General features: G+C 64.3%; 1 protein-coding gene across 2 annotated transcripts; it reads left to right on the forward strand.

Moving 5' to 3' along the window:
- The first annotated feature begins 221 nt into the window (after positions 1-221).
- RIMS3 (regulating synaptic membrane exocytosis 3) lies at positions 222-16185 on the forward strand. 2 transcript variants are annotated; one of them, XM_040535253.1, is made up of 7 exons: positions 222-234; positions 8059-8325; positions 9558-9699; positions 9820-9932; positions 11027-11128; positions 11212-11351; positions 11495-16185. In XM_040535253.1, the coding sequence occupies exons 2-7, from the start codon at positions 8106-8108 to the stop codon at positions 11705-11707; spliced, it is 930 nt and encodes a 309-aa protein (XP_040391187.1). In that variant the 5' UTR covers positions 222-234; positions 8059-8105; the 3' UTR covers positions 11708-16185. The 2 variants fall into 2 exon arrangements, with proteins under 2 accessions (XP_040391187.1, XP_040391186.1); XM_040535252.1 differs by lacking the exon at positions 222-234 and adding an exon at positions 5473-5774.
- The last annotated feature ends 1082 nt before the right edge of the window (positions 16186-17267 follow it).

The following is a 17267-nucleotide window of genomic DNA, read 5'->3' on the forward strand; positions in this document are numbered from 1 at the left end:
GGGGGGGGGTGCAGCAGGGGCAGCTCCCGGCTCCCACCGACGGCTCCGGGCTGCGGGGGCAGCTCTGGGGCGGATGCCCCAACGTGAGGGGGGGGGGCGGCTCCAGGGGGCTCCCCCGGCCCCGCACCGTCGGGGCCGAGCCCGGGGCTCCCCCGCCCGCCGCTCCCAGCAGCCCGCCGGGGCCGAGGGGAGGAGCGGGCACGGGCGGCGGCGGCGGCGGCAGCGGCGGTGGCGGTGAGTGCCCGCGGCGGCGGCGGCGGCGGGGGGGGGGGGGGCGTCCCGGGGGCGCCCCGGTCCCCTTGGGGCAGCGGGGCCGCACCTGCAGCCCCGCATCCGCGGAGGGCGGCGGGCCGGGGGATGCCGTCGTGCCCCGGAGGAACGGGACGGCTGCTCCGGTAGCCCCGGGGGAGGGGGGTGGGGGGGGGCACGGCGAGGTTGGGGGGGGGGGGGGGGCGAAAAGGGGAAGGGGGTCCCCAGCCGCGGGGGGCAGCCCCGGTGCGCGCCCCGCAGCCTTGGAGGTGCCCCCGGTACCCCCCGGTTTGGAGCCCCCCGCCCCGAATGGCGACGGGGGCACCCCGAGAGCATCGCCGTGCCCAAAGAGTGGGGGCTGCGGGGGTGGGGGGGGGGGTGGGGGCTGCCAGCACCCCCGGGGGGTTCTGGGGGGGAGGGGAAGGGGGGGGCTGCCGGAGCCGAGTACCGGGGGCCACACACCGGGACCCCCCCCCCCCCCCCACCCCGTTCTCCGGGCTGGGGTGGCGATTCCCAGCCAGCGGCTCGGGAACGGGAGTGCTTTCCCGTGCCATCCATCATCCCCGCTGAAAGCCCGTTGACGTCAACCCCGTCCCGTGCACGCCTGGCCCCGCCGCGGGGGACACGGGGGTAGGGACCGGCCGAGGTGGGGGGTCCGTCCGTCCGTCCCCGGGGGGGGGGGTGAGTCTCCGGGGGATCGCCTCGCGGCCCCGTCCTGGCCCTGAGCCCCACGGGACGCCGGCGCTCACCTCTCGCCTCCCGGTCGCACTCCGTCCGTCCGTCCATCCGTCCGTCCGTCCCGCTCGGCGGATCTGGAGAGCCCCCGCGGGTGCTGCGGGTGGTCCCGGTCGAGGATTGCCGAGGGGTGACCCCATGCTGCGGGACGGGCAGGGGTCCCGCGGGGTTACCGAGCCCGGGGGAAGCTGGCACGGCACGCGTAGCCTCCGCGGCACCAGGCAGGACAGGCCCGGTGCCAGCCCCGTCAGGTTCCTCGCCCGGTGCATCTCCGGGACGCGGCGTTTCGGGGGGGCCCCGCTGCTCCCCGGGGGGGGGCCGCACGGGGCCAATGCCCACCCCCACGTGCCCACGGTGCTGCAGCACGCGGGGCTCGGCGAAGGCCGGCGGAGAATCCCGTGGGGCGAGCAGCTCCAGGAGCCCCGAGCTGAACGGCATCGCTCGGTGGAGCATCCCGGGGCGCCTCGTTGGTGCGCTGCGAAGGCAGGGGACCGCGGCCCCCCCCCCCCGGGTGGGGGCACGGGGACGGGCTTTGGGTCAGCACAGCCCAAATGGGGTCGCTCCCGAGCTCCCACCCAAAGCTTCTCCCCCAGCCCCAGCTCAGACGTGTCCCCGTTCCCCTCCTCACCACCAGCCTGTGCCGAGCTCGCCCGTCTCAAACAGCCCCGGGCCTTCCCTGCCACCCCTCCGTGGGGGCAAACCCGTGCCCCCCCCCGGCACCGCTCCCTGCTCCCCCCTGCAGCCCCCTGAGGTCTCACCCCCCAACTCAGGGCTCTCCGTCCTTGCTCCAGGCCCTCCCCTGGAGGCTGCAGGAGCCCTTGTGACACAGATAGGGGATGAGATCTTGGTGTCTCGGTCATCCTCATGCACCCCAAATTGGGGGCTGAGCCCCTCCCAGCCCCCCTAAGCTCCATCCCTTGCTGCCCCTTGAGCCAAGCCGGGGCCCCCCCCGCGGGCTCCCGCTGTGCCACGGCCGTACGGGAGGCATGGCGTTGATGCGCGATGCAACTCCAGGTTATGAAGACGCCTGATTCTCATTCTCCTGCTCATTAAAAACCCGGGCAGCGCAGCACCGTCTCCTTGCATCCATTTTCAACGCGCCTCAGATGTTTTGTCACGGCGCCTCAGCGAGCAGGGAAGCGGGCTCGGCTGGCAATTAGTTGGGAGCGATTTAGCGCGGGACTGACAGCCCCGCTGGCGCGCCCTGCTCGCTGCCTTCCCCACCCTGGGGGTGCCCCGCCTGTCCCCGGGGGGCTGCGGGGGTCCCATCCTTCCCACCTGCTCCAGGGTGCTGTGTCCGACCGCGGGGGGGGATCGCGGCAGGTGCCCGGGAGCCTCCCCATGCCCCTCATCTTCCTCATCTTCCCTCCTGGAGCTGGGGGCTCACAGCCCCACGTGCTCCACGCCCCGATTTTAGCCTCAGGGTGGTGGGGGAAGGCTCCTGCGGGCTCTCGGCATCGCCGCGGCTCCCGTGAGCCTCCCCAGGGCGAGCGAGTTTTCTGCTGAGCCCTTTTTCCGCTGGAACAGCGCAGTCTTGGTGTTCAAAAAGCGACTTTTCCTGCAAACCTCACCCACGGCTCCTGCTGGGCTCTGAAGCGGGCTGGGAGCCGCGGGGCTGGATGCGGCCAGGAGGGACCCTGGGCTGCCGCGGGGGCCACGATCGCTGCCCGCTGCTGGACACGGAGCTGATGGGGGGGGGCCGCGGGGAGCAGCCGATCTCCCGGAGCCCCCCCCCCCACCTCCAGTGGGTTCGGGCACTTGTCCTGGAGCTGGGGGGGCTGCTCCCGGGGAGCCCAGCGTGGGGCCGTGGCATCGGGCACCTCTGCTGCGAGCGGGCTTGGGCATCTGGGAACAAAAATAGTCAGGATTTGGATTCAAACCCGAGGGGTCTTCGCAGCTCTCGGCCCACGCAGGTAGGGCACAGCCCTGAAAGGCGAAGCAATATTTGCTAATGCAGGAGCGGAAGGGGAAAGGGGGCGGCGGGGGGGGGGGGTGCTGCTGGGTGCTGGCTGCCAGTGGAAGGAAATCGGGTGTTCTCTGCGCGAGCAGGAGCGCTGGTGGGAGCGGCAGCAAGGCAGAGCTGACAGCGGCCCTTCCCCTGGAGGAAGCAGCTCCATGAAATATTGATGGGATTCACGCAGCAGACGAGCGGCGTGAGCTGCATTGCAGAGCTCCGCGCCGGGCGGTCGGGAAGGCAGCGGCGGCCGCGTGCCGGGAAGGGCTGCCTGCCCCCTGCCCCCCGCCCCACGCGGGGGCACCGCTGCCCCCAGACCCCTCAGCACCCACGGGAGTCACCACCCGTGGGAGAAACGTGCTCTCACCTCGCCCGGACAGGCCGGTGGCGGGGATGGGGACCCCATAAGCAGCAGCTCCCCGGGGAGCGCAGCCTCCCCCCCCCCCCGAGGGGGCGAGGGGTTGGGGTCAGCACCGAGGGGACCGCAGCGTCGGGGTGACCCCGATGCTCGCCGCCAGCCCCGGTCCGTGGGGTGGCTTCACCCGGCCGCCCCCCGCTGCAGCCCCCGGCGCCTTGGGCTCCTCTGATTCCCCGGCGTTGCCTGGGAAACGGTGGGATTCGGCACAGATCTGATTTAACCGCGCCGACGTCACGCCGGGACACGGGGACAGGGACGGCGCGGTCGGGGCGCTGGCCCCGGGGGTCCTGGCATCTCCAGGGGGCTCAGCCCAAGGGCACACGGCGGGGTGCCCCCCGCTCGCGCACCCATCCCCACACCCACGGGCTGGGCGAGCGAGGGTGCTGTGCCCCCGTCCATCCCTCCCGGAGGCGCTCAGCGCCCCGTCCTGCCGGAGCTGCGGCACGCGGGGAGCCAGGGGCTGGGCGCCTGCTTCACGAATCGGGTCGGGAAAAAAATAACCGTGGCCAAGGCGTTGCGTGGACGCGGCCCGGAGGGAGGAAGGTGTGCTCCCGCGTGGGACAGGGGGTCGGCGTTTCGTGTTGTCACTGCCTGGGCTGGGCTGGGGGACCGTGCACGGGGCTGTGGCTCCGGTTCGGTATCGCCACGCGTCCCAGCAGCGTCCCCGGGCTGTCCGTGAGCCGGGGGAGCAGCACGGAGCAGAGCCCCCGCGGCTGCGAGGCTGCGCAGAGCCCGACCCCAGCCTGGGGAGGCAACCCCGCGCTGCTCACCCCACGAGAGGAGGGGCTGCTCCTCTCCACGAGGACCTCTCTCGGCCCCTGGGGACCACCGTGGCATCGTCCCCGTCGTCACCGCCATCCACGGGGCAGGGGGAGCTCAGGGGAACCGCACAGCTCCGGGCAGCGAGGGCAGCCCCCAGCCCCCAGCCGCTGCGGGGCCTTCACGGCCCAGGCAGGAGCACACCCTCCTCATCCTCGTCCTTGTAAAACCTCGGTCATGCGGCAGCTGGGCCCTTTCCTGGGTGCGTGGGCTCCCCAGAGGGTCCCGGTGCCCCCCCCCGGGCAGCCCCTCGAGCCTGGCACGTGCTGCTGGGTCAGGCCGCGGTGCTTTCAGCTCGGTTGTAAGGAGAGGCAGGAAAAAAAAAAAAAAAAAAAAAGGGGAGAAAAGCTTTGTTTGGATCAAACCCCGGGATCTGGGGGAAGAACTGTCTCCCGTAAGCGCCGCTCGTCCCACCAGCGGAGCACGCGGAGACCCCTCCTTGAATTTCGAGGTTCCTGTTTCCCGTGGAGGTTGTGCGGGAGGGTTGGTGCTGCGCCTGCAGCGTGGCTCACCCACAACATAACTTCTGTAACCCGCGTGAGCCATCCGGTGTCTGGCTCCAGTAGCTGGAGCTCCTTACAGGTTCTCGGCTCGGGTGCACTGAATTACACCTCTTGCTGGGCAATTACGTTTATATGAGCAGCCGCCTATCAAACCTGAAGCATTTAATTAGAATTAAGTACCTGAGGGGGAATAAAGCCTTACCTTGCTCCCTGGTACGAGGAGGAGCGCGCGCTGGTGAGCTGCTCCGCCACGTCTCGCCCCTGCGCCTGGTGCAGGGCGGGCAGGACCCCGGAGCACGAGCTGCAGCGAGGATTTCTCCCCCCAGAGGTGGCAACGTCAGTGCCTACCTGCTCCAGGCAGCCCCCAGAGCACAGGGAGCCCCCCATCCCTGGGGACCCCATCCCTGGGGCCCCAAGCCAGCCCCCAGACCCCTCTGTGCCCTACCCCAGCAAGGCAGGGTCCCATCGGGTGCTCCTTTATCTCCTCCTCCTCTCCCCGCCCCCATAAGGGACCCTTCCTCACCTGTGCGGGGGGCACCCGCCCGGCTCCTCCCTCCCTCGGAGCCTTTGTCAACATCCCCCTTTTTCTGTCAGCGCTTTGTTATTTACTTATTGCTGTTATTGTTAAACACCTCCTGGCGGGGTGCTTGGGGCCAGGGCCCCCCCCGCAGCCCTCACCGGGACACCTACAGGGCTGCACGGGCTCTGCCACCACCCTGGGCCCCCCCCCCCCCCCCCCCAAATGCCCGTGACCCCCACCCTCTGACCATCCCCGCTCCCCCTTTTCCCAGTTCCAGCATCATCCGGCAGGGACCCCCACGGGGGGGCTGGGGGCACCCGCCGCCCCCCACCACCCCCGCGGCGCGGTGATGCCCGCGGCGCTGGACCACGGCGCTGGGCTCGGGGCCGGGAGGAGAACTGGGTCAGCTGGGTAACCATGGAGATGCTGAAGCAGCGCCGGCACAGCCCCGCTCTCCAGAAACCTTCAAGGATTTCACCAGGCTGGCACCCTCCGTCTGCAGCGGGGCCGGGGGGCCGAGCGGGCTGCCTGGGGACGGCGGGGCGCCCGCTGCTGCTCCCCGACCTGCACCGGGCGGTAAGGGGCCCGCTGCTCTCCTGTGCCTTTGGGGTGGGGGTGTGTGTGTGTGGGGGGGGGCGGCTCGGGGCTGCGGGCGGCCCCCCCCGGGCTCCGGTGGTGATGGAGACGCAGGAGGGGAGCCGCGTTTCTGGCCATCGCGCTTCTCCTGCGCGTTGCGCATCGGCTCCAGCTGCCGAGCCGCGGGTCGCGGGGGGGGGGTGCCGGGGCCGTGACATCTCCCCCCCCCGGCCGCTCGCTTGGTCCCCGGGGGCTCAGCGTTGAGCCCAGCCCGCGGGGAAGGATGGGGCTCGGCATCTGGGGCACGGCTCCCGCAGCATCAGGGCGCTGCCGGCGGTGGTCGCGTGCCGCGAGTCGGCGGTAAGGGGCTGGAGGGGGCTGCGGGCTCTGCACCCCCCCCCCAGCCTGGGCTCGGGGCCGGGGGCTCCATGCGGGGAGGGAAGGGGCTTGCATGGGGCTGAGCCGCTGCCGGAGCCTTGCGGCTCTGGGGGTCCCGTGGGCAGAAGGAATGAAGCCCGGAGGGTGGGCGAAGGGGAGAGACCCCCGCAGCCGGGGACGCGCCGGGACCGCTCGGGGGTGCGGTGGTGGTGCTGAGGCCGGTGGTGGCGGTGCTGAGGCCGGCTCCGTGGTGGCTCCAGGCTCCAGCTGAGCTCATCGCAGCACCGAGAGCCGCGCATCCCCCCCCGGCCCCGCTCCCTGCAGGAGCCGTAAGCAGATCGGGAAAAGCGATACGGGGTAAATTTCAGGGCAGGGTAAAGAAAATCCTTCCCTTGGGCTGAGGAGCGCGCGCTCCTCTGCGTTGGCGGGGGGGTTATCCTCCCGGGGGCTGCGTTGGCAGCGGTCCTGTTAGCGCGCTGCTCTCATCATCTCGTTTGCTCCCACCAGAGCTCGGTGCTCGCAGCGGCCGAAGCGCCGGGCGGGGAAAGTGGCCGCAGGAGCCCCCGGTGCCCTCCTGGCCGTGGAGCGACGCGGCCCCGTTGTGCTGTGGCTCCACTCGCCCACAGACCTGTGGGGAAAGGCCTGGCCGAGCCCTCGTGCGTTTGTTTCAGCCCCGGGCAGTGCCAGTGTTACAGGTGGGGAAACTGAGGCACGGCGCAGGGAAGCGGCGCGCAGAGGCTGAGCTGGGGCCGAATTTGGAGCCCGGAGGGAGAGCAGCACGCGGCGCAGGGCAGCATCTGCTGCTCCCGGAGGCTTTCTGCGGCTCGCTGCGGCCAGCTGCAGACCTCCATCACGGACAGGAGCTGCTGGGCTGCGAGGGCACAGCCCGGAGGCTCTGGACCCCCGTGGCAGCAGGAGCCCAGCTCCTGGGGCTCCTCCTGCGGAACCTCCCCTGGAAAACCAGCCACAGCCACAGAAACCCCAGCCCGAAGGGACGGTGGGACGGCTGCGTCCCCTGGCAGCCAGTTAATGGTACCGGGGACTAATCCACCGCTCGCCCCCTCCAAAACTGATAACTCCACGAGTTCAGGTGATGCCAGGACCCGTGCGGCAGAGACGGGGGCAGCAGAAGCCCCCCATTGCCCCGTGCCCAGCTCTAACTCAGCCTCCCCGTTTGTGCCTTCCTGAAAGAGAAATATTTTCCCAGGCGCTGCCTTCGCGCATTACCGTAAAGTGGCTTCACTTGGCCTGCGGTTAATAATTCACCTCTCCCTGGAAGATGGATGCTCCCATCCCGCCGGAGTTTAAATATTCATGGCGAAGGAAGGGAAGGGAAGGGAAGGCGGCGAGGGCTGGTTCAGGGGGGGCAGCTTCCCCACAGCCTCTGCAGCCGCTGACACCCCGGTGCCCGGTCCCGGTGTGGCTGGGGGGGGAGGGGGGGCTCCCCAGGCACGCCCCCGCTGCCAGGGCTTCAGGTGGGTGCCGGCAGCCCCCGGCGTGGTTTGCGGGGCTGGGGCTGGATGCGGCCCCGTGGCAGGCAGCCATCTCGGGGCGGAGCAGCGGCACGGCCGGAGCAGCACGCAGCGATGCTGCAGCTGCTTTTTGGCGAAGGAGGCGTGCGCGGGGGGAACTTGGCTGGGTGCGATTTCCCCTGGGCGCCCTCAGCACGGGTGGACGGGGCCATCCCCGAGCCCCACGGCACCCTCCTGCCCCTGGCCATCGGGGGGTGCAGGTCTGGGGTGGGGACGAATGGCCCTGACACGCTGTAGTGCCTGAATTTCCTCGTGTAAATGCCTCGGAGGGACCATCCATCCCAGCTGGGGCCGCCGCGGGGGGAGCACGGCGACATGCCCAGCGCCACCGCCGAGCTGCTGGTGACGTGACCCCTGGCTTCCCCCCCCCGCAGCTGATCCCACCACCCGGCAGAGCCGGCGAGCGAGCCAGCGTCCGACCATGTTCAACGGGGATGCGAGCTCCTCCGCCGCCAGGAATGTCGTCCGCAGCTCCAGCATCAGCGGCGAGATGTACAGCCTCGAGAAGAGCGCGCGGGGCAGCGCCGACTCCGTCAGCATCATGGCCAGCAAGAAGCGGCGCTCCAGCCTGGGCGCCAAGATGGTGGCGATCGTGGGGCTGTCGCAGTGGAGCAAGAGCACGCTGCAGCTCAACCAGAGCGGTGAGCGGGGGGCACGGCCCCCCCCCCCCCCCCCCCCCCCGCCCCAGTGCCCCGACCCCGGGGATTTGCAACAGCCCAGCTGCCCGTTTCTGGTTAAAATACCCAAAAAAAAAGCTGTCCTGAATCCCTCCAAGCTCAGCCGTGCTCCCCCAGGTGCCGAAGGCGTTGCAAACCTGAGCTGGAGCTCGGGATGGGCTGGCAGGGAGGGGAGAAGTCGCAGAAAGGACTTGTCAGGTGCTCTGACCATGGGAAACATTTAAATTTTCAACAGGCAGGGGAAGCAAAAAGCTCGGTTTAGTGCAGGCTTTTCCTCTAGTTACTGCTTTCTGTTATGGCTCACGTTGGCATGTCATGATTCGGGAGATGTTCTATAAGGAGAGGAGTTAATTTGGAGCCCTCCGGCCCCGCACACCCGAGGTGTTACGGGAGGGCTGTAATCAGCCCCAGAAGTCCAGCCAAGCATGCCAGCGGCCAGCAGGAGCCCACCTGGGGCCAGCAGGAGCCCACCTGGGGCCAGCAGGGCTGCACCTCCCTGGCCAGCAGAGCAGCTGCGGGCCCCTCTCCGAGCGTGGCTCCAGAAGCGAGCCGCCTGTGCCATGGCTTCGTGCTTAAGTAGCATTTGCCAGTCCTGGCCGCTGCCCCCAGCCTTCCCCCATCACCTTAAAAGACCCAAGACAGTTGGATTTATATAAAAAACAACAGCAGTGATCACAGCGTCCTGCCCGCTCTGCTGGAGGCACTCGCGGGTGTCGCGGACCAGCCTTGTGGCACCGGGGAGGGGACCGGGGGGTCTGCACCGGTCCCGCAGCTGGAGGAACGCCAGAGCAGGGACCGGTGCTGGGGTCGGGGTGGGAGCTCAGCGCTCCCCTCGTCCCGGGGCCGGGCGCTGGAAGCGGGCCGACGCTGGACCAGTGCCCGGCAGCTTTTGGCAGCGCCAGCGGGCACGCGCTGGGGAGCATCGCGGCAGCGCTTGGCTGAACGCACCGACGGGCAAACGCTGCACAAGAGGTGTGGGTGCCTAAATCTCCGCCCCCACCCCGCACCCAGGTGTGCAGAGCTCCCCTGGGGCAGCCCTAAATCAGCAGAGGACAAACCTGATCCCCCCGGGCTGGTCACGCTGTGGGACCGGTGCTTGCTGGCAGTGCCGGGGGGGGGGCTGCTCGGGCCACGCTCCTCCTGCGGCCGTGTGCCATCGCCGGCTCCCCGTGCTCACCCCGTGTCTCTGCTTGCAGAGGGCGGCCCCAAAAAGCTGCGCAGCAACATCCGGCGGAGCACCGAGACCGGCATCGCGGTGGAGATGAGGACCAGGGTCACCCGGCAAGGCAGCCGCGAGTCCACCGACGGCAGCACCAACAGCAACAGCTCCGACGGCACGTAAGGACCGGCCGGCGTGCGGGCACCTGGTGTGGGGTGGCGAGGGGTCCCCAGGGCCGTCGGGTGCGTGCCCTGCGTGTGCTGCAGGTCCATGGCAGCACTCCACTCCATCCCGCACAGGTTCATCTTCCCCACCACGCGGCTGGGCGCCGAGAGCCAGTTCAGTGACTTCCTCGACGGGCTGGGGCCGGGGCAGCTGGTGGGGCGGCAGACGCTGGCCACCCCCCCGATGGGTGAGTGCTGGTGGGATGGGGGGGGGCTCCACGCTGCACCCGGGGCTGGGGCAGGAGGGTGCTGCGGGTGCCACATGTGCACCAGCCCCGGGATCCATCCCAGCAGCACGCCTCGCTGCTAGACGCGTGCTGGGGCCATGCATGGCTTGCAGACACCCCCGTCCTGCTGCTGTTTCTGGCCAGTGCCAGCACCCCCACTGCTCCCAGGGCACCCCCAGGTGTCAGCCCCATGTCCTGCCTACGGGCAGGGGGGAGCAGACGGACCAGGGCCACCTCCTGACCCCCCAGTTCCTGCAGCACCGTGACCCGGTCCCACCAGCCCCAAGCCCCATTCCCGGTGGGACAGGAGGGAAGGGGTCAGTTGGACCCTTTTGGGCTGTCCCCAGGGGGACACCACGATGTCCTGCAGTGCCCGTGACACACCAGAGCCCTGTGGTGCTGCCGTTCCCCATGGCACCATCAGCTCGTTCCTCTCCCCTCCCCGGCTCCTCGCGCCGTGCTGGGCCGAGCCTGACCTGCCGTTGAAATGCCGAGTGTGTTTTGAGAACATCCAGGTTCATCTCCTTGCCATTAAACCCTGCTGGGACATCAGCACGCCCCTTCCCTGGCACCCCCCCCTGAGGCCACAAGGCAGCGAGCGACGGGGACGCGGTGGCCGCGGGACGCGCGTACGTACAAGCAGGACAGCGTAAGTGGGAGAGCACCACCACGGCCAGCTCACAGGTACCCGTTCGTGTTTCTTCCTGCTGCTGCAGGGCAGGACCCCGGTGAGACCCCCTAGGACGACGGCGGTGGCGGGCACCAGCTCCGCACCCCTGCTGCGGGCAGGAAGGGGGCAGGAGGTGGCCGTCCTCGGTCCCCCTTAGCCACTCACACCCAGCTCTTTGGCTTTGTCCTTCCTCAAATCCTGTTGGGGGGATGCTTGGGGCGCTTTCAGCTGGGTGCTGAGGACGGGGGGCAGGCGGTTGGGTGGGGACACCGGGGTGCCAGCACTGACCCTGGTGGCCGGGGACTGTCCCAGCCCCGGGCTGCAGCTCGTCCCCGTGGGAGATGGGCACGGGAAGGGTGCTGAGCGCATCCCTTCCCCTGGCCAGGCGACGTCCACGTGGGCATGGCCGACCGCAGCGGGCAGCTGGAGGTGGAGGTGATCCAGGCGAGGGGACTCATCCCGAAGATGGGCTCCAAATCCATCCCTGGTAGGTGGCTGGGGAGGGACGGGGATGGAGCCGGCGCCGTGCCGGGGCTCCGAGCCAGCGCTTCTCCCCCCTTCCCAACGCAGCCACCTACGTGAAGGTCTACCTGCTGGAGAACGGCGTCTGCCTGGCCAAGAAGAAGACCAAGGTGGTGAAGAAGACCTGCGACCCGTCCTACCAGCAGGCCCTGCTCTTCGAGGAGAGCCCCCAGGGCAAAGTCCTGCAGGTGATGTCCTGGTGCAGCCACCAGCAGCTCCTCGGGGACAGGGGGAGCAGGGCAGGGTACACGCACCCAGCATCCCCATTCCGACCCCGGGAGCTCCCCCAGACCCCGAGGGCAGCTCCGTTAACGCTGTTTCTGCCCCGCAGGTGATCGTGTGGGGTGACTACGGGCGCATGGACCACAAGTGCTTCATGGGGATGGCGCAGATCGTCTTGGAGGAGCTCGACCTCTCCAGCGCGGTGACGGGCTGGTACAAACTCTTCCCCACCTCCTCCCTGGCTGACTCCAGCATCGGGCCCCTGGCGCGCCGCCTCTCCCAGTCGTCCCTGGAGAGCTCCACCAGCCCCTCCTGCCCGTAGCGGCAGCTTGGTACCAGAGGCCGGGCAGGGAAGGAGACATCCTGACCTACCAAAACTGTCGGTGGATGGCTGTAAATATCCCGTCCTCTTTTTCCCCCCCCCTTTTTTTTTTTTTTTAAATCTCCTTCCCGACGCAAACCTGCTCTCGGCACGCTCCTCCCCGAGCAAGCGCCCCAGCGCGCAGGGAGCGGGGGCCGTGGGCATCGAGGCGGGGGGCAGCGAAGGCCCTTGTGCCGCGGGAGGGGGGGGAGCCGCCGCAGCCCCCCGGGGAGGACGGGCACGACGCCGTGCTCCTCTCGGCCACAGCAGCCCGGTCCCGCTCATCCAGCGCCACTGCAAGAAGTAGCATGACGCCTCGACTTCTTTTCCTTCGATTTTGTTTCCTTGCCTCCGAGGAAAAGGTAGCTTTTCAAGGAAAGAAACTCAGAAAAAAAATCCAACTCAGCACTACTATTTTTTTTGTTCTTCAAGGAATGTAGCATCTTCGATTATGTAGCTTGCCACGTGCTAACACCACACTCACTGCAATATCTGAGACTCGGCGCTGACGGATACATCTGCCAGACACTGCCCGTTTGTTCGTTTTCTGACACAAACCCTGCGATGCTGAGCAAGCCGTTCCGGTGACCATTTTTTTCTTTTCTTTTTTTTTCTTTAAATTCTGGTAGCATTCAGCCTGTGACAGTGACATTGCCAAAGGGACAGAGCACGGACAAGGGTGCGCGCCACCCCCTCCAAGCAGGGGCTGGTCTTGTCCTTGTGTTTCACTGCTCACCGTCGTCTCGTGCGGCCACGGCGAGCCCCAAAACGTCACCTCTGCGCTGCCCGAGGTGAGCGCGAGAGCCCCGAGGGAGCAGGGAGGGGGTGACGCTGGCTGAGCCGCTGCCTTCCAGCCCCTGCCTTCCTCCGCCACCCTCCTCCTCCTCACGCCTCCAGGGGGGTGCTGGGGGGTCCCGGCTCCCGGGTACGCTACAGGGGAACATCTCAACGGCGTCTTCTGCTGATCTGGAATTAGGGGGACTGAGAGGTTACGAACAAAGGACTCGATGGTTTGAGTTTATTTTCAGGATGAATGTTTTTTTTTTTTTTTCTTTGTATGTTTTGTTTGTTTGTTTTTAAAGCAGCATTTTGGTTCCCCCGAGGGACCAGTTCTTGTAGCAAAACCGAGAATTACGGAAGCTTTTTTTGAAGGTGCCTAATGAAATTTGCTGAAACTACTCAGGGGAGACACCACTAGAAACTCTGGTTTCTTCGTAAGATACACTTCACACAATGACTGTCCTGAAGGATCAGGTTCCAAAAGAGAGGGAAAAAAGCAGCAAACCACAACACACCAAAACACGAGCAGTCTTGAGACTGGAAGAGGACAAAAGGTTAATGGGGAATTTCTACTGTCCAGATGGCTCTGGCCTTCAGTCTTTAACACAAACCAACCAACAGCACAGTTGGGATTTTTTACAATTATTTGTTGGCAAAGCAGAGGATTTCACAATGCACAGAGCACAACAAGAACAACCTGCGGTTCTCCTGGCGATGCTGGGACCGACGAACCAGCTCAAACCCGTTGCCACGAAGGAACAAAACCAAACCTGAAGGAAAAGACTGTTGCAACGAAGCTGTCCCCTCGCAGAACAGACCCCGGGGGGGGGGCAGCGAAACCCCACTGCCCAGCAGCTGCTTTACCCCGCACCCCGCTTTCAGCATCGTCGTGTCAAGGAATTCCAGCTGCTATCGTGTATGTCAGATCTTTACCAAACCACAACCGCCGCGCACCTCCAAGAGCATGCAGGATGCTGCTGGCCGGGGGTGGCAAGGGGCTGCTTCGAGACCCCCCAAGGCCCCCCCAGCCAAACACCAAGCCCTCGCCTGGCACAGGGCTGCGGCACGAGCTGGGGAGGGTCCTGCGGTTTGAGGAGGCAAGCTCAGCGCCCTGCTCGCTGGAGCAGGCATAAACAAGGGGTTTAAAAGAGGCCTTCCTCCTTGGAACTAACTCTGTTTGCTTTACCGGCTCAGTTTCATCGTAAAAAAGGAGAAGCCTGCCTTTCAGCAGCGGGACAATAACCACGAGCACAGGGACTGGGGACAGCAGCGTGGGCAAAGCCTAGAGCTCTGCAGGGATTTTCCGCTCGCCAGTTTGGACACATCGCTGGCTCTGTGGCTCTCCAGTGAGTTTTGGAGCCCTACTTCTCCCCCCCAGGCAGCACAGTGCTTTTATTAAGATCCAGAAGAGCAGCTGGGGGAGCACGGAGCCAACCGGGTGCGCACCCCCAGCAGGTGCTGAGGTCCAGCAAAGGCTCCCCTGGTTCTGCGCCAGCCCCAAAAACCAACCGCAGCTGGCACTCGGAGAACCCAGCACCCAGACGGAGCTCCTGAAAGGCGCAGCTGGGTGCTCCAGGGAGCATGGAAAACCCAAATATTTGGGCTTACTTTTTATCACTAAGGAATTGATAACGCGTTGGAGGATAACGGTACAGCCAGGATCAGAACAAACCGCTCCCCGATCCTTTCTCGGTGGTGTATTCCTGTCTGCTGCAAGGCGAGGGGCTCGTGGGGGCGATTCCTGCTGCCCACCCAGGTGCAGCCACCGTGCCAGTGGCTTCAAGCGATTGCCGTTACTCACCACACACTGAAACCCATCGAAACCTTAACTTCACTCTCAGCACTGCGTACCTGGTCCCCGCAGGGAGCTGGTGCTTGCTTTTTGGGTCACGACCCACCTTTTGCTGGCATGGAGAAGTGACAGAGGGAGAAGCAACCCAAGTGTTTACCCATGTTTACATTGCAGCGTCAGCTCCTCCTCATTTCTGACTGCATGAGCCGTGCATCAGACGTTTCCCCCCCTCAAACGAGGGCAAAACAGCCAAGTTACCCCACTGCTTTCTACATGGGGACACCAGAAAAACCACGAGCTCCTGGACTCAGGTTTTTTCCGGGGGGGATGTTTCCTTGCAGAGGGCATTTTTGTGTGCTATCCGATTTGCAAGAGGTTGCTGCACTAACCGGGTATCGCACGTTAGATTGTTTCATCTCCTTCCTCCACCCTCCATCAGGAAAGGAAATTCAGGCCGTTCTACTTTGCAGATATTTTCCCCTAGAAAAAAAAGTTATTAATATCAGACCAAGGAAGCCTTGCAGGCCATTTTACACCCAGCACACGCACCAGTAAGTCAGCAGGCAGCAGCACCCACCTGAGACACAGATGATCTTACTATAGCACAGCTGATGGGGCAGCTTACCTGGTGTCAGAATCAAGGCGCCCTAGTTCAGTAACAAGGGTGGATTTTGCCAAAATAGCCTTGAACTGATACTTAACCCCTAAATTCCTGTCAAAAAGCCAGTCGCAGCCACTCAGCAAAGCACAGAAAACACCACAGGATTTCATGCCTAAGCCTAAGCTATCCCTGGATTTTCTACGAGCCAGGGATGGGCTTTATTTGCCAAAATTGAGCGACTGAACATTTCCTAGGGCACCGGGCCAGGCTTCTGGGCACAGTCAGAAATTAGCTCCTGTTTCATCAGCTCCACAGCATGTTGAAAGCACGGGGAGAGGATGCTTGGACATAGAGCTGTCCTGAAACCAAGTGAGATACAGAACCAGTGAACTTGCCCGCAGTAACCAAACCCATTAGGCGGCTTTGGAAAATGCCACAGAGCAACAGAGATGGTGGGAAGCATTCCCTCCATGGCCACCTTTCCCACCCCTTAAAACCTTTCCTGCAGAAAGGGTTAAAGCATAGCACTGGGCTGCAAACAGGAGGCCAGAAACTCCTGCAGGAGCAGGGCCAGGACTGCCCCTGCTGATAGGGAATTATTCCTGTTCAGCTCCTTACGAGACTGCTCTCAGCAGCGACACGCTTTACTCTAAGTCTCGTATTTGTGTGCGTGAGGTTAACGTGTTTAAAAACCTTTGCTTGTTTCAGTCGGCTTGGAAATACCTAGCAGCAGTGTACGATATAAGGGTCTTTACTGCTACAAGGCCATTTATAAGAACAGCCCTGGTGATGTTTTTTCAGGTGAAAAGAGCCCACCTATTTTTTTTCCAGTTGACTCAGACACTCCTTCCCAGATTGATGTGAAATGCTTGGACGATGCACATCTGTAAACTTCCTTAAGGGTGTGTGTTTGGTTACTGATTTGGAAAATAACTGCATTTTAAAGGTCAAGGAACAGTGCTCAGGCACCGTTCTTCTCGGTGGCTGAGTCCAAAGCCTGAAAGTGTTTTTCATCAGACATGGAAACATATTAAGAGCTCGCTCTGCTCTCCTTTAGGTTTTCATGCCTCTAGACAGATTTCTAAAATTACCTTCTGTAAAAGCAAGGTTCGCATCCCATGACGTGCCAAAGGCATGACGGCCCCTTCCACTGTTCCTTTAGTGAAGCTGTTTCAACTGGAAGTCTTCCTCCTACACCATGTTCACAAGCATAGGGAACACCCCCATGGCTGGTTGTTAGAGGTGCAACCGTTACGTTCAGGAGCTGAAAAGGCTGCAGAAACGACTGCCTATGGAAAAAGAACCATCTGCAAGGAGCACATTCTGGAACCGGGGGGTAAAGCAGTGCCCTGTGTAACAAAGGGTTACGCAGAACAGACGGAGGGACCAGCTGTGATAACGCCCCGCCTAGGCGGTCACCTTAGCTGAGCTCATCCTTATTTCTTGAAGATTTAGGTTTTAAAGGCAGAAAATGTACAGTAAAGGGCCTAAGTGTTTGTCTCACTGTCTGAATAACCGCCACACTGTTAAACCCCCGATCGTCTGCCCCGGGCACAGACACCAGGACCCTGCTGTGCCTGGCTGGAGCGCTGATTATCGGTATACCTCATTTGATTCTTTTCCTTTTTTTTTTTTCCTTTTCCCTCTTTACGAACCAGAGCTTAGTGCACTCTGTCGCATTCAGGTTATTTTTTGTTGTAATTGTGCAATGAAGAGCAATTGTTTTGGGTGTGCTTTTACCACCTGCTCCCATGCTGGCTCCAGCGGAGTCCAGCCCCTGCTTCGTTGAGCACTTGCACTACTGATGGCTGAGCTGGAGGGCAGGGACACCAGGAGCCAGGGCGCTTCTCTGGAGGGAGGGATGGTGTGGCAGGGCAGCAGGCACCCCGTCGTCTCTCCTGTTAAAAAGCAGGTGGATAAACAGCACCCAAAGGCTACTCCTTAGCCTGACACAAGTGTGTTCCAGTCCTGCACCTCCCCAAAAAGGGCCAGCAATGAGGTGAGCATCTCAGATGCAAGGAGCTGAGGACAGCGCTGCTGCTCCGGGGTGTGCACATCCCCACCACCTCCCTCTACAGGCTTTTTCCTGGAGAAGAAGCCTCAGGAACACACAAAAAGTTGGAAGGAAGGCATTGTATGGGGAATGCCATCTGTAGAGAGCTGCTGGATCCTGGTGCTGGCCAGAAAGAAGGGACCTTTGTCCTGACACACGCAGCGAGAGCCACGAAGCCGTGCCTGCTGTCGGGGGCCGGGGGCAGCAGCACTCCCCTCCTCAAAGCCAAGTGGCCAGGGCCCCTGGCAGTGGACGCCTGGTGATCGTTAGCACTTTGAAGTTGGTGGCCTTGTTT

Source organism: Cygnus olor, chromosome 23 (assembly GCF_009769625.2).
Source record: "Cygnus olor isolate bCygOlo1 chromosome 23, bCygOlo1.pri.v2, whole genome shotgun sequence".
NCBI classification, from domain to species: domain Eukaryota; kingdom Metazoa; phylum Chordata; class Aves; order Anseriformes; family Anatidae; genus Cygnus; species Cygnus olor.

Coding starts and splice junctions, on each gene's coding strand:
- RIMS3 (XM_040535253.1), top strand. CDS start 8,106: ATGTTCAACGGGGATGCGAGCTCCTCCGCCGCCAGGAATGTCGTCCGC. Junction 8,326..9,557: donor GCTGCAGCTCAACCAGAGCG/GTGAGCGGGGGG, acceptor CTCTGCTTGCAG/AGGGCGGCCCCAAAAAGCTG. Junction 11,129..11,211: donor GGGCTCCAAATCCATCCCTG/GTAGGTGGCTGG, acceptor TTCCCAACGCAG/CCACCTACGTGAAGGTCTAC.